Source organism: Pantherophis guttatus, chromosome 7 (genome assembly GCF_059756535.1).
Source record: "Pantherophis guttatus breed Tessera chromosome 7, ASM5975653v1, whole genome shotgun sequence".
Taxonomy (NCBI): Eukaryota; Metazoa; Chordata; class Lepidosauria; order Squamata; family Colubridae; genus Pantherophis; species Pantherophis guttatus.
In genome coordinates this window covers 16,825,279-16,839,045 of record NC_142069.1, presented here as the reverse complement: position 1 = coordinate 16,839,045, position 13,767 = coordinate 16,825,279, and the positions used below count along the sequence as shown (strand labels likewise).

Sequence of the window (13,767 nt, the reverse complement as noted above, 5' to 3'; positions counted from 1 at the left end):
CCAGCATCTCTTGCTTCTGTTAGAGTCCCCTTTATGGCTTCTGTGTGTGTGTGTGTGTGTGTGTGTGTGTGTGTGAGAGAGAGAGAGAGAGAGAGAGAGAGAGAGAGAGAGAGAGAGAGAGAGAGAGAGAGAGAGAGAGAGAGAGAGAGAGAGAGAGAGAGAGAGAGAGAATAGTGTTTCATGGTGCTAAAGCATGAAAATATGTTTAGGTTAATGAAACAAAATGAAGGAGGAAAGAACGTGCTCATTCTAGAACCATCTCGAGAGGGGGGAATCAGGAGGGGTGAAAGGGTTCCTTCACTGCAATGCATTCCTATTAAAAACAAAATGCAGAAGAGGATGTTCATATCTTCCTCACTTTTCTATCTAACCTTCCTTCCATGATACCTCTCACTTTAAAATCTGGTGCTTTTTTATTTCTTCTTCCTTGGAACTATCTATATTTTCATCTCTTAGATTGTTATTGTTTTTCTATGATTGCTAGTACAGTGTCCTTGTCCTACCTTGACAGAAATTCTGCTGTTGAAGTTTGCTTTCCTGTTTTATGCATAAATGACACCCTATAACATTACAGAGCTAGACACTATCTGAAGACATTGATTGGTTATCTTTCATCCATTTGTAGTCATTTCAGTAAACCTCCATTCCTCACAAACATATATTTCAGGGGCTCGTTCTCCAATTTAGAGCATTTGCCTCTTTCATACTTTTACTATATGTGTACTCTCTTTGCAGCCACTTTGAGAATTCTAGTGCTGGAAGATCATTTTACTTTTGTGATAATGTAACCTCTATATTTGACAGTTCTACATGCAGAATAAAAGGATAGAAAATTGGGGCTTCTTAAAATTGGACATATATTATATATATCTTTTGTGAATTTGGGTGTTAAAGAACATTCCTGAAAATACACTGAATAGCTAGGAAACATGAATAAATAACGGTATAAATCAATCCAATGTTCTCCTTTGAAGCACAAATTATCATGCTTAGCCTATCATATTTTGAACATGTCCAGCTTCCTTGAAAGGTCCACAGTGCTGGGAAGAGTGGAAGGAAAGAAAAGAGGATAATTAGTAGCAATGCAAATAGGTCCACCTACCTTCCTACTGATCAGCCTCTTCTTTTTCCTTCCATTTTTGTAGTCAATTTCAGCAGTAATGAATGTACCACTTAGAGACCTAGAAGGTGAAGCTGAGGACTAATCATCTCAGAGAAAATGCACCTAATCAATCAGTCAATCAATCAAGCCTCGTGCAAATCTTCAAATGCTTCCTGATATGTCTTTGCCCATCTTTCCCCTATTAGGTTCAGATTTCCTAGCTAAATCTGTAGAAATGTGTGCTAAGATTGCATAATGAGATATGAAATAATCGCACTGCTGTACCTTCCATAAGAAACACGTCACTTATTTTCCTATCTCCAGAAGATCTATTTCCTACTTTACTCTTTTTTGCTTTTAGTTCTTGGTTCCCTCCTGCAACGAGTCACAGATATTTGAGCTGTTGGAAACAAGGGAATAAAATAATAAACAATGGAAAGAGAGGAAATCTCCAACAGCTACCTTACTGAAAAGAATAGCAAGAGGCTATGAAGATTGTAAAAATGAGTAAATTTTTCAATCACCTGCTGAAATATTTTAGTTTCCTGATTTTAAAATTTTGTATTTCTTACTAGCATATGGTTAAGACATTGAGATAAAATCATGGGGATAAATTGATTCTCTGGCCACTTTAGAGTTTTGTGCAGATGGTAAAAGTTGTGATCTAAATATGACATTACACTTCTAGTTTCCTTCCATAGATGGCATACTTGCAAAGAGAAGAGCCTTCCATATCTTATATGTCAAGAAACCTCTTCGGTTAATTGTCAAGAGAACAGATAGGATGCAGGCAAGACCGTAATCTTCTCTGGGTCATCTGCCAAAGCAAGCAAGGTCAAAACAATATCTAATCAAAGAATATCCAAATGTCTAATAATGTACATAGCGCAATAGTCATTATTTGGCTAACGGCTTTTAAAGCCTCACTTATCTTAAAACAGCAATTCCTAAATGTTGTTATATTACAGACTACTATTCTGGTTTTCGTATCCTTTGCCATGTAAGGGGCATTCAGAAAACTTCTCCATAGTAGGAGATTCATGATATAACTATAGTATGCACGTGTGTGCATGCACACACACAAAGACATACACAATCACATAGACACAACCCTGGATATTCAGGGGGCCCTCCCCCATTGCTTCTCTTCATATAAGAATGTTCCATGAATAATAGTCTTAATTGATGAAAGATCTTAAGGGCCATTGGCATCAGTAAAGTAGCAAACTTACCCAAGGAGTGAGAACTCTTGTCTTTACCCTGTTCATATATATATATATTGCTTTTTTGCTTTCCTTGGTGGTCTTGCGGATTGTCTGAAAATTACTGCGATCTGCCATCTTCTTGGCTTTCAATCCAGGTTAGAGAGACCTATTATAAAGGCATTACTGTTAATGGTTATTTTATAACGCATTTTTCATGTCATTCTGAAGTATTTTTTTAAAAGTGCTTACTTTTTTTTTTCACGTTACATTTATTTAATACAGCTGGATTTCATTGTCTTTCACTCCTAACAGAGCAGAAAGTAGTTGTGTCCTGGTTTGTAGGAGTTCCATCTTCCTGACCAGAAGATCCTCCTGACAGTCTGCAAATTTTAATTACTTGCTGCTACATTTGTGTGATTGAGGCAGTGTAGGGATACAGTCAGGATACTGTGCATCTTGCTTCACATAGTCACTTTTACTGAGCTAGCTGAGATGGTTTGCCTTTAAACTACATCACACTTATTATCTTTAAGTGACCCTTCTGTTGTTGCCCGATCAAGAGTGGCTCAGAACACCCATGGACCTGTCCCAGCCCCACATATACAGCGTGATAGAAGTTGTTTATGTTATTCTGTGGTTGTGTAAATAATATAAAAGTGGGGGAGCTATCTGTAAATCCATTGTCTTGAAAAATCGCTTTCTGGTCAGGTTTGGAATGTAAGCTGTTATGAACCTCTCCAAGGGAACACACCAGTTAAAATGATCTAGCCAAGGTACTTGATCAATCTAGACTTTAGAATGTGCTTGAGAAATTCCCCCTTATCTGTTGGTGATATTTTCAAAGTCCTGGCTGGTTCTACGGATAGAAGAGAGATAGGCCAAGCAAATGATACTGCTGCTTTTTAAATGATCAAAGGGAATTGAGAGCAACAAAGGACATGGCAGAGGGTAAGACCACAAGTGGAGGAATTCTTGCAACAAATTGGTTCAATCAGTGATCATGGCTTTTCTTCTGGACATACAACATCCTGTGCTATAGCTGTAGATGAACAAAAGAGGTCCCATATCTATGCCTTCATTGCATCTGCAAAGAACAGACTGATGCTCCTCTACCACACTGTTTGGTATCTTCTCCATTAAGGTTCTGCAGATGGCAGTAGGGATTAATGGAGACCTATTATGATTAATTTTATTTGCTCTTTTCAAAGTTTATCAGATTTTCCTCAATTGGGAATTCTATAACCTTAATTGAAACAAAGTACAAGAAGGTAACTTCTGTAACTTCTTGTTTCGGTGTGCCCAAAGGATCTTTCAATCATGTAAATCCTCATCTGAAATCCAAGAATTATATATTTGGGATCCAGGTTTAATATTTTTTTCCTTTGCTGGAAGAACACAAAAGAGTACAATATAATGTTGGAACTTGATTCCACAAATACATGTTTAGATTTAAGTTATTTCCCTGTCTAGGTTTAGGGAGTTTTTTTCTTTCTCTTTCCCTGTCTCTCTCTCTCTCTCTCCTTTTAGTGCAGCTGCTAATGGATTGTGAAGATTAAAGAGTTCTGTAATTTGTGGTATAGGAGCTTTGTTCATGAAGAACTTCTATTCATTTCTCTTTCCCCTTTTAACCTATTGTTCTGTAAGGATACACAACACAGAAAATAAATTGCTGTTTCCTGACAGGTCATTAGAAGTTCTACCTCCCAAGTGCATAGATTTTTTTTAAACTTGTCTTTGATCAATATTTAAGCTCTCCTTTTTCTATTGTGAAGGGATGCACAACTTCTATAGTTCAACTTAAAGCTCTCTGAAGTGATGGGCATATTTTTAAAAGAATTTAAAGCATCTCTATTAGTAAATCAACACAAGTATTCATTTTAAAAGTAAAATGCATTACATGCAACTGTTGACCTTAGCAGTCATCCTATAATTGAATACTACTAGAATTCAATATAATTAAATTCTGCAGAATCATTTAATTTTTCATCAGAGATTTAGTGTAAGACAAGTGGGTTTTCAGGAGTGAGAAGAAATATATATGCTCTGCAACATATGCACTACTCATGTTACTAGTATGTAGTAAAACTCCAATTATTCTCATTCTTATTCAATAGTAGCACCATGCTTGGACAAATATGTTCAAATTATTTTCTTTTATTGATGCGGCTTTTTAATCCATTTCTGTATTTACTTCATGGAAAGAGTTTTCTTTTTCATTTCGCATATTTATTATGCACAGGGAGGACCCTTCAAAATTCTTGAAGCACCGCCTCATGCAAGTGCCGGTATTCTGAGGTGATTTCTATCCCTCTGGTAGGAAAGATTTTTAAAAAATTAAAATAAAAAAAAATACCTATTCTACCTTGGAGATTAGCATACTGTATTTAATGCCATCTGCACTGTCAGATGTTCACTAAACAGGCCAGATTAATTAGACTTTACACCTAAGAACAGTTCTCCGGGAGCAGACAACTAAGCAATTTCTCAGTTCCTCCTTATCAGTCTGGTGTCCCCATTATAAGATCATTGATTTTCCTCTTGAGAACACAAAAGTCACCCTATTTCCTTAGTGGGTCTGCATTTTTAAAATTCTGTTTTCACTTTATCATTATGGAGTACTGAATGTAGATTACTGAGGAAATGAATTTCAACAACTGTAGAATCAGGCTGCCACATAACAAAATGGACAAAAGTGAAGAGAGTCTGAATACAGTGGTGGGATTCAAATAATTTAACAACAGGTTCTCTGCCCTAATGACCGACTGGGTGGGCGTGGCCCTGGTGGGTGTGGCCAGGGGTGTGCGACAGGCAGCACTCGGCCTTCACCCCCCTGGGAGCAAAATCAGGCTGCGGAGGGGGACACGCCATGCCCCATTTTGTACCTAGGGGGCCTCCCTGAAGCCTTCTGGGAGCGAAAATGGGTCGCGGGGGAAGGCATGCCCCCTGTGGCCCGTTTGGGGCCTGGGAGGCTCCCTGCACTTACCTAGGAACCAAAATGGGGCGTGTGGGGACTCCTGGAAGGGGAGGGGAGGGGTCAGCCACCAATTTAACTACCAGTTCGCCCAAACCAGCCTGAACCACCTGAATCCCACTACTGTCGGAATACTTTCTGAATGTGCTATAGATCAGGCAGTTAGGCAGCCAGCAGGCCAGCAGACAGTTAAAGGCAAAAATGGTATACGCCTGAAAAGAATACACATTGTTTCCAATAATGACCTACTCTCAAGCAGAAAATTTTACATTAAAAGCTGTAATTTCCCACCGTTCCTCAGTTGATATTCATCAAATTTTATCTGGTTGCAAGATTTCCCATGCCTGTTAAACCTGATTTGGCTGCAAAGCTATCCAGTGTCAGAAGTGTGGTCTTCAGATGTGGACGATGATTAGGAAGACACATTTCAGTAATCACTTTTGTGCTGCCAGCCCCATCAGTAAAGCAACCAGCTGTACCACTCCTGCTCTGGGCCCTTCCAGACCATGAGCCTCCTCCACCCAATTCTTGAGAATATTGCATCTGAAAATAGAGCATAAACGGACAGGCATAAGAATGTTTGGCTGTACCAAGAAATGGTGGGAACTGGCGGGAATTGTTAGGATTTACTGCTGAAGGAGGCACACCATGATCAGGATTACTCAGAAGAGTGTAAAGTCTCCTGGTATTTCAGAAGCAGTCTAGAGAAGTTGCTGGTTCATTAAGGCCTCTGACGGTCCAATCTGTTTGTAGAACCTTTCTGAAACTTGACTCGGATTGTTTCTGGTTCTCTTCTCTTACTCACTTCTTTAGATGCTGTCCTCCTAGTAAGGTTTTTTTCTGTTTGAATGAAACTTGGATTGCATTCACAGTTTAAAGATAAACCTTATAAAATTTTAATATGATTGTAGCCCAGATAAGAGCTGCTTGTGAGGCCAGGACATCCAGGCATCTTAGGCTGCCTTATTTTTTAAGTTCTCCTCCTTTACAAGTGAGTGTTTCAGTGCCGCTCTGCATTCTCATATTTAACTCATCAAAATGGTGAATTTTGAAACCACACTACCTTAGCAGTGTAGATCAGATTCCTGGAGAGAAAGTTCTGGTAGTGGAGACTAATTCTGGTTCAGGTGCTAAACCAGATAGAGAAAGCTTGATGGCATTGCCTAACCCTCATTTAAAGAATTGCCCTCAGACAAGGTCACAAGCATTTGCTGTCTTGGAAAACTGCCTTTTTAATTTTGGTGGCCAGTTGAGCTAGCATATTATTCAATGTACAGTCTATGTCATGCATGAAGGCAAGCTAATTTTGCCTCCTGAAATCTCATTTCTATCACAGACTGTCTCTCTTTCATCTGAGCCAGGACATTCCACCCACATACAGACACACATCCTATAGCTTGGAGTAATATTTGCACTCTCTTGATGCCTTTAGAGCAGTGGCCTTTTGCTGAATAATTACCAGTTGTGGGAGAGATCAGTTCCTGTTTTGGGGACAAGAGTTATCGTTGTAGCAGTTCTTAAAAGAGTTATAACCACCATAAGGATTTGCTATGATCTAGAAAATTAGTGGTGCCCAACTCACATTGAGGGAGATGTTTAGACACAGCTGTGACAACCCTCTGGATTTCCTTCAGTACAATCTTTGCCAAAATTGTTAAGCATGTACTTGGTCACAATATCCAAGCACTGTGGATGTCCAGAAAGATGTAGCATTTGGGAGAAGGATCTTTTCTTCCCATACTTTGTGGTCACTCACCCATCTCCTAGACCAATATTGGTGAATCTTTTCTGCACAGAGTGCCGAAATGGGAGTGTGTGCACACGCGCGGGGGGGGGAGCGCCGAAAACCGGAAGAGCAGTTCCCTGGCGTGCATGCACGTGCCAGGAAGCTAAGCTTCCAGTTTCCGGCCTGTGCATGCATGCTGGTCTTCTGGTTTCTGACACGCAAAGACCATCTGGCATGCGCACACCAGAAACCAGAAGCTCAGCATGCCGGGGAGCTTCTCTTCTGGGTTCCAGCGCTCCCAAACGCACAAAGACCAGCTGGCCAGCACGCATGTGCGTGCCAGAACCCGGAAGACCAACAGGCAACGGTTGGCATGCCCGGAGAGATGGCTCTGCATGCCACTTTCGGCCTTTCGGCATGCCATAGGTTCGCCATCATAGTCCTAGACAGTTCGCTATTCACCCATTCATGAGAATCAACTGGTGAAAGAGTTTGATGGCAGCTAGGAAGATTAGCGAAAAGTGTGCCTGAAGCATGTGGAAGATTCATCAAAATTCCTAAGCTTAGGAATATTCCAAATGGAGTTCTGCACTGCTAGAGAGTCCATTTTTGGGAACTCATAAGTGGCTACTCAAAAAAACCATAATATTACCGTAATAAGTAACCAGTTCTTCTACAAAATTTTACCTTGCTTGGAGTGTTGACAAGATTCAGATTTCTTCAATGAATAGCTTTCCTAATTAGCATCAGTTCTGAAGTATATTTTAGAGGTTCCGTACAAATGAACCATGGACTCCTTTTTTTCCTTTAAAAAAATAAGATAACTAAGTAGGATTTTCTTTTTATTAAATTACCAGTGGTTTTCAAGTAAATTATTAATGTCGCTTTGTAGTAATTCTCAGTGTTTTATCATAATGAGGGAAATTATAGTCTTTTTGCATATTAAAAAAAATCTGGCTTGGAATCTTGAATAGGAATTAATTGTATAATGTGTTATGTGCGCATGCACGTAGATTGCAGGAGTGATCTGTTTGCATTCATTTGAATTACAATCTGGACGGCTGCTGTTTGGTCAAAATCTATAAAAGATAAATTTCAAACCTTCATAGAATTGCAAACAATTGCAAAGTTTGCATTTCAGGGACCAGAATTTGTACATTCAAATGGCAATAAAAAAGAAGCATATTGCTTTCCATTATAGGACAAATTCCACATATGTGGTTTATAATCAAACAGAATGGTAGAAATTATTAGACTTGGTTACTTCTAGAAGGAACGGTTAGTTATTTCTAAAACTGGAGAGTCAAGTATTATTTAAGTTATCTGTATTGAGTGTGAACATTCTCTTACAGTACTTGCTATTTTCAAATGTATGTGGGTCGCACACATGTTTGAATATTTGATTTCCTATTTGTAGGCAAATTAAAGATCAGAATAAGAAGGTAGCAAATTTAAAGCATAAAGAACAGGTGGAGAAGAAAAAGAGTGCACAAATGTTGGAAGAAGCAAGGAGGCGGGAAGACAATCTTAATGACAGTTCCCAGCAGTTACAGGTAACATCATATCATATATATGTAATGCATGATCATCTGAATTAAACTGCTTTGCTTTGCTTTAAAACTTACTCTGAATGAAAGATTGTTTTATACTGAAAGATGTAACTTTGCCCTCATAATATTCTAAGCTTCTGAAAAGAACAAATCATTTGGCTCTAGCATTTGAATCTCTCTCTCTCTCCCTCTCTCTCTCTCTCTCTCTCTCTCACACACACACACACACACACACACACACACACACACAGATTATACTATGCAGTAGTCAGTTTTTAGTTCAGTCAATAATCAACATAAAACAAAAGCATTCAAACAAAAGTGTTAAAAATACAAAGCATTTCAGGTGACTTCTTTGGTAAAAGAGTAAAATATTGTGACAAAAAGTAATTTAAGTAAAACTTTGAGACTAGAAGTAGAAATAGTAGTAATGCTAAAATACTAAATCTAAAACTACTGCTTCTGATCAAAAGAGAAGCATAAATTTCCTTGGCACAATGAAGTATTTTTTTTTTATGTATATCTTCTGAAACAGCCAACAATAAAACATTGAACTGAGCTAATGTTAGAGCCCTTCTCGGTTTGGAAATGGAGATAAAATTTAAACATATGGCAAAACAAAAGGAATTGCCTGCTGAGATATTGAGAGATACACAAACTTCAGTAAATATTATCAGACTTACAGAAGTATCTTTCTAAGCATCCTGACATTCCTTCATTTTTATACTTATTCAGCGTAAATTTCCTCCCATTCATCACAGAATATTTACAGGTGCTATATATTGTTGTAAACATATACAAAGATGAGTTTATGTATAATAGATGTTGTGTTCCATGGCAAAAATGTAGATCTGATTGCTACTCCAGCAACAATAGTTTAGAGTAGCTCAAAATAGGTTGTCCTATATCTAGGCTTACTTCTGATTGGCTCATGCCAAATTCAGTAAGATAAGGTTTTAGGCAAAAAATCCAAACATTTCACCAAAAACCTAATTTAAGGGATTAATGTATAACCTAGACATATGACTGATTCTTAAGTGATGATTTATTGGTAGCTAATTGTTTTCTGATAGCAACAGTTGTCACTTTCATTTCATTAATTTTTCCAGAGGATTTGTTGAATAGTAGTGTAGGTGTTTTTGTGTGTATATTTCTGAATGTGTAATATACAGAATTTATTTAAACATCAAATTAAATGTTCATCTGATTATATTATAATATTAAGGGCCACCAATTTTATGTGAAATAAAATTACCAACATTCTATATATTTCACATTTTTGAAAGTGGAAATTAACTGAATTAATTTTATTTACAAAAACAATTGCTCCTTTCCACCAATGCAGAGTACATGGAAATCTGTTACATAGCTCTGCTTTTTTTTTATTCTTCATGTTTCTACATAATTATTCAGATGTATTGTACTTGGACAAACAATTCTTTGCAGAACTGAAGATAACAACTGAAGATACTGAATGTGATAGTCTGGATTCTGATATATGGTAGACAACCTAATGAGTATTTTTCCTGTCTATGTAGTCAGAACAAACAGCATACTATAATTTTCTAGGACTGTCTTTTACAGACTGATTGAGTATAATTCTAAGGCTTTTAGCAGCTTTATAAGAATGTAGTCTAACAAAGCTGTAGAAGGCATAAAAGAACTAGTATTCTTGATGCCTTACTAGTTGCTCCATGAAGGTCATTCAGTTTATCATCTTTGTTGATAAGAGTATTCTAATACGAACACTTTTTATCTGTTAGATCCATGTTGCATTCTGCTCTTGTCTTTCCTATTACACATCCATTAGTAGAAACTAGGAAACGAACAAATCTTTCTACTTCGGTTTCACTTTTTTCATTGTATTCTACTTTCTTACTAGTTTCCCATTTTAAAAAAAAGAACCAAATAATTATATATAGGAATGCATTTCTTCTAATGTTTGGATCTTTTTATATTCAGTTTTGTGTTAATATGTATACTTTTGCCAGCTAGTTTCTCAAAGGTAATAACATTTTTATTGTTCGCTGTTAATAGAGTTTAGAAACTGGTACCAGGCTTCAGTTTGCAAAATGATCAAGAATTCAGATTTGACATCCCATCATTTTCCATTTCCTTTTAATTAAAATCAAGGCTTTATGCTCCACTCTTTTCCATGCTGTGTTTTCCTATCTTAATACCATGTTTTGAACATGTATATTTCACACAGCTAACAATATCACTCTTATGGACATATTGTAGGTATCTTTCATTCAGAAAGGCCTAGCAGGCCCTGATATTAAATACCATTTGTGGTAATTACAATGCTGTGTAGGATTCTACAGTTATGGAATTTATCCTGTCATATAATTGGCAGAATCCAAAGCACTTGGTAGATGGCCATTTTATCATAACAGCAAATCAATCAAATCTTTATTACAATCATACAGCATAAGGAAGGTATAACAGCTAGGAAAGGCAACTATTTCTTGTATACAAGTTCAGAAACAGAAAATGATCCAACATTTGCTACAATGCATTTCAAGTTTTCAAGATTTGATTAATCATCTCTAGTTGGTTATATTTTCAGGCATTAAGTGAATATTTAATGTAGCATTTTGATCTGTAAACATGTGTTTTATTCTGAGAAGATTATGTTTCTAGTCATATAGTACAGGTTTTTTTTTCAAATACAACTTATCTTATTCCTTTGTCTTCAGATTTTCACCTAATTTTTTTTCAGTTAGATCAATTACCAGTATCTTTATATGAAAGGGGGTTGAGAGATCTTAGTATTGTTTTTTTAAGACAGTTTTTCTTACGTCATTTACTACATCTCATGCTTCTTCTGATTTCTTACTTTTGAACTGTTAGATTGAGGGTACCTGTGAAGGAAGGGTAATGCTTGCTGTACATCTACATCTTCTGCCTACTAACCTGAATTGCATGTGAAGATGTGCTTTTGCACAAAAAAACTACCCACCAGTCTCTAGCTGTCTTAACACTAATTGCACTGCTATTGCTCATCTCAGTTTGCTAACTTTTGTCTTGGCTATGGATTTACTCCAGCTCTTCCTTCACCTTACATCTGTGATTTTCTTCTGTATGAAAACTTAACTTTGTGGAATTCCATTGCTGGAAACTCCCTTGTGGGTGACCTGGCACTTGACTTATTTGCTCTAGAAGCTACTTCATCTGGTGTCCTATCATTTTCCAGGATAGTTTGCATAAGAAGGATGATCGAATTGAGGAGCTAGAAGAAGCACTGAGAGAGAGTGTACAAATAACTGCAGAACGGGAAATGATATTAGCTCAAGAAGAATCAGCCAGGACACAAGCTGAAAAACAGGTTTGCATGCTTATGGTCACAGGTATTGATATTTCAGGTTAATATTGGTAATACAAGTAAAGGAAATACATTAAACCATGCGATGTATAATCATTTTTTCCAAATATATAAATTGTAGGCCTCGAAATAAGCCGCCTCAGTAATGCCATCACATTTCACTACATAAGAAGCAGATAGAATCAACCTTGTTCTAAGAATGTGTTACTAGATTGTTCTTGAGCATTGTTAGACTGCAACTTTTATAAATGGCTAACTGTCTTTGTTTAGAGATGTTATTGTCCAAAATATTTAAAAGCTGCCTGACTACTCCTGAACTGAACCACACAAATAATGTTTAAGACTGTAAGGTAGAGGGAATGAGCCAAATAAATGAAGTGAAAAATATGACAGGTACAGCTAGCATGACAAATGAAGCAGAGAGGGAGGGGAGGAAGAAAGGAAGACACAGAGCGTCAGGCAATTGTTTCAAAAAGATAAAATCCGAACCTTTTTCTCTTTGCTGCAGTAAAGACTAAAACCACAGTAGACCCAGGAACACAGTAGAAGTTAAGAACGGTTATGAGGTCAGATCCCTTTCATAAAGTCGTTTGAAATTTTTTTCCCAAAAACTATAGCTATCAGCTATCAAAATAAATCTCACAAAGAGCATTTTTCCACATATAAATAGAATATTGTATTCAAAGAAGAAATGAAGTTTTTTTGCTTTAATCTTGACCCCAGCCCCCCACCCCTGAAATGAAACTGTAATCCAGAGAGGATGAGGTCAGCAACTTCCCTAGCTAGCAGCTGTGTCTTGGGCCAGCTGCAGTTTTCTGGTCATCTTTGAAAATAGCCCCATTAGGTATCTCTTTGTGTTGCCGAAGGTTTTTCACCTGCTGCTCCAGCAAGAGTCATAGGTCCAAGAAATACTCTTGATCACCCACTGGCTCTTTCTGGGGAAATTCAACCCCATCAAGAACTATTGATGGAATTTCCATGGAATTAGAGAGTTTCTGTACTAATGAAAGCCATTTTATTTCACCTAGTCCCTCACAGTTTCCAAGCACTGGTCAGGACTTCCTGCTCATTGCTTCTTTGGCCTGGAGACATGATATAAAGTTAGGAATCATTGGCATATTGATGTTACTGAAGCATGCTAATGTTAACGAAGCCAAAGCAACAGATGACTTCTCCTGGTAATTTCATGTAGTTGTTAAATAAGATAGAAGAGAATGAATACCCTGAAATAAGGAGTTGGTTTGACCTTTCCTTCCCCAGTAATACTAATCAAATATGTTTTTCAAGAAGGAATGAAACCTCTGCAAAACAGTATTTTCAGTCCCCAGCCTGCACAGACAATTCAGAACAATACTATGGGCATTTGTATTGAATGTGCAACATGAAATAGGCATGGATTGGTGCTGTACTATAATGTTCTTAGATATGACCACTGTAATATAGTCAGGTCTGTGTGTGTATTTGTGTGTACAGACGCAAAAAGTATGTGCATGTATACAACACATACGAATGCAGCTAGGTCTTCCCATCAAGATGGTATCCATTTATCTATTTTTACTCACAATACTGTGTGTATGTGTATATTTATGTTGTGGCCCGCCAGTGGCCTGCACAGATTGTTGCTGATTCTGACGACGAGGAGGCTGTTGTGGTGTTGCGCCAGCAGCCTGTGCAGCCGGCGCTCGAGTCGGACAGCAAGGGGGCTGAAGAAGATGTGGTGCCGGAGGCAGGGATTCAGCCAGGGCCTTCAGAACCTCCAGAGGCTCATTTAAGTGCAGAGGATGAAGTGGAGGAGCCTCTTCTCAATGCACGGGCACGCAGAGCTGCCAAAAGGCAGAAGTGGTTACTCAGGAGGTCTCCTCGAGAATAAGGCTTGGGGCTAATTGGC

The 13,767-nt window shown here is 37.8% G+C and overlaps 1 protein-coding gene across 18 annotated transcripts in view; it reads left to right on the top strand.

The window, feature by feature from the left end:
• ERC1 (ELKS/RAB6-interacting/CAST family member 1) overlaps positions 1-13,767 on the top strand; it is a 149,452-nt gene that overhangs the window by 59,200 nt on the left and 76,485 nt on the right. For 14 of the 18 annotated variants that reach the window (XR_015728847.1, XR_015728846.1, XR_015728845.1 and 11 more), the window contains 2 exons: positions 8,422-8,557; positions 11,751-11,882. Coding sequence is in view for 10 of the 18 variants with exons in the window: in XM_087873697.1 (XP_087729823.1) it covers positions 8,422-8,557; positions 11,751-11,882 (268 nt within the window). In the remaining 8 variants the exon portion in view is untranslated. The remainder of the gene's footprint in view (positions 1-8,421; positions 8,558-11,750; positions 11,883-13,767) is intronic. The other 4 variants (XR_015728849.1, XR_015728848.1, XM_087873698.1 and 1 more) reach the window with 1 other exon arrangement.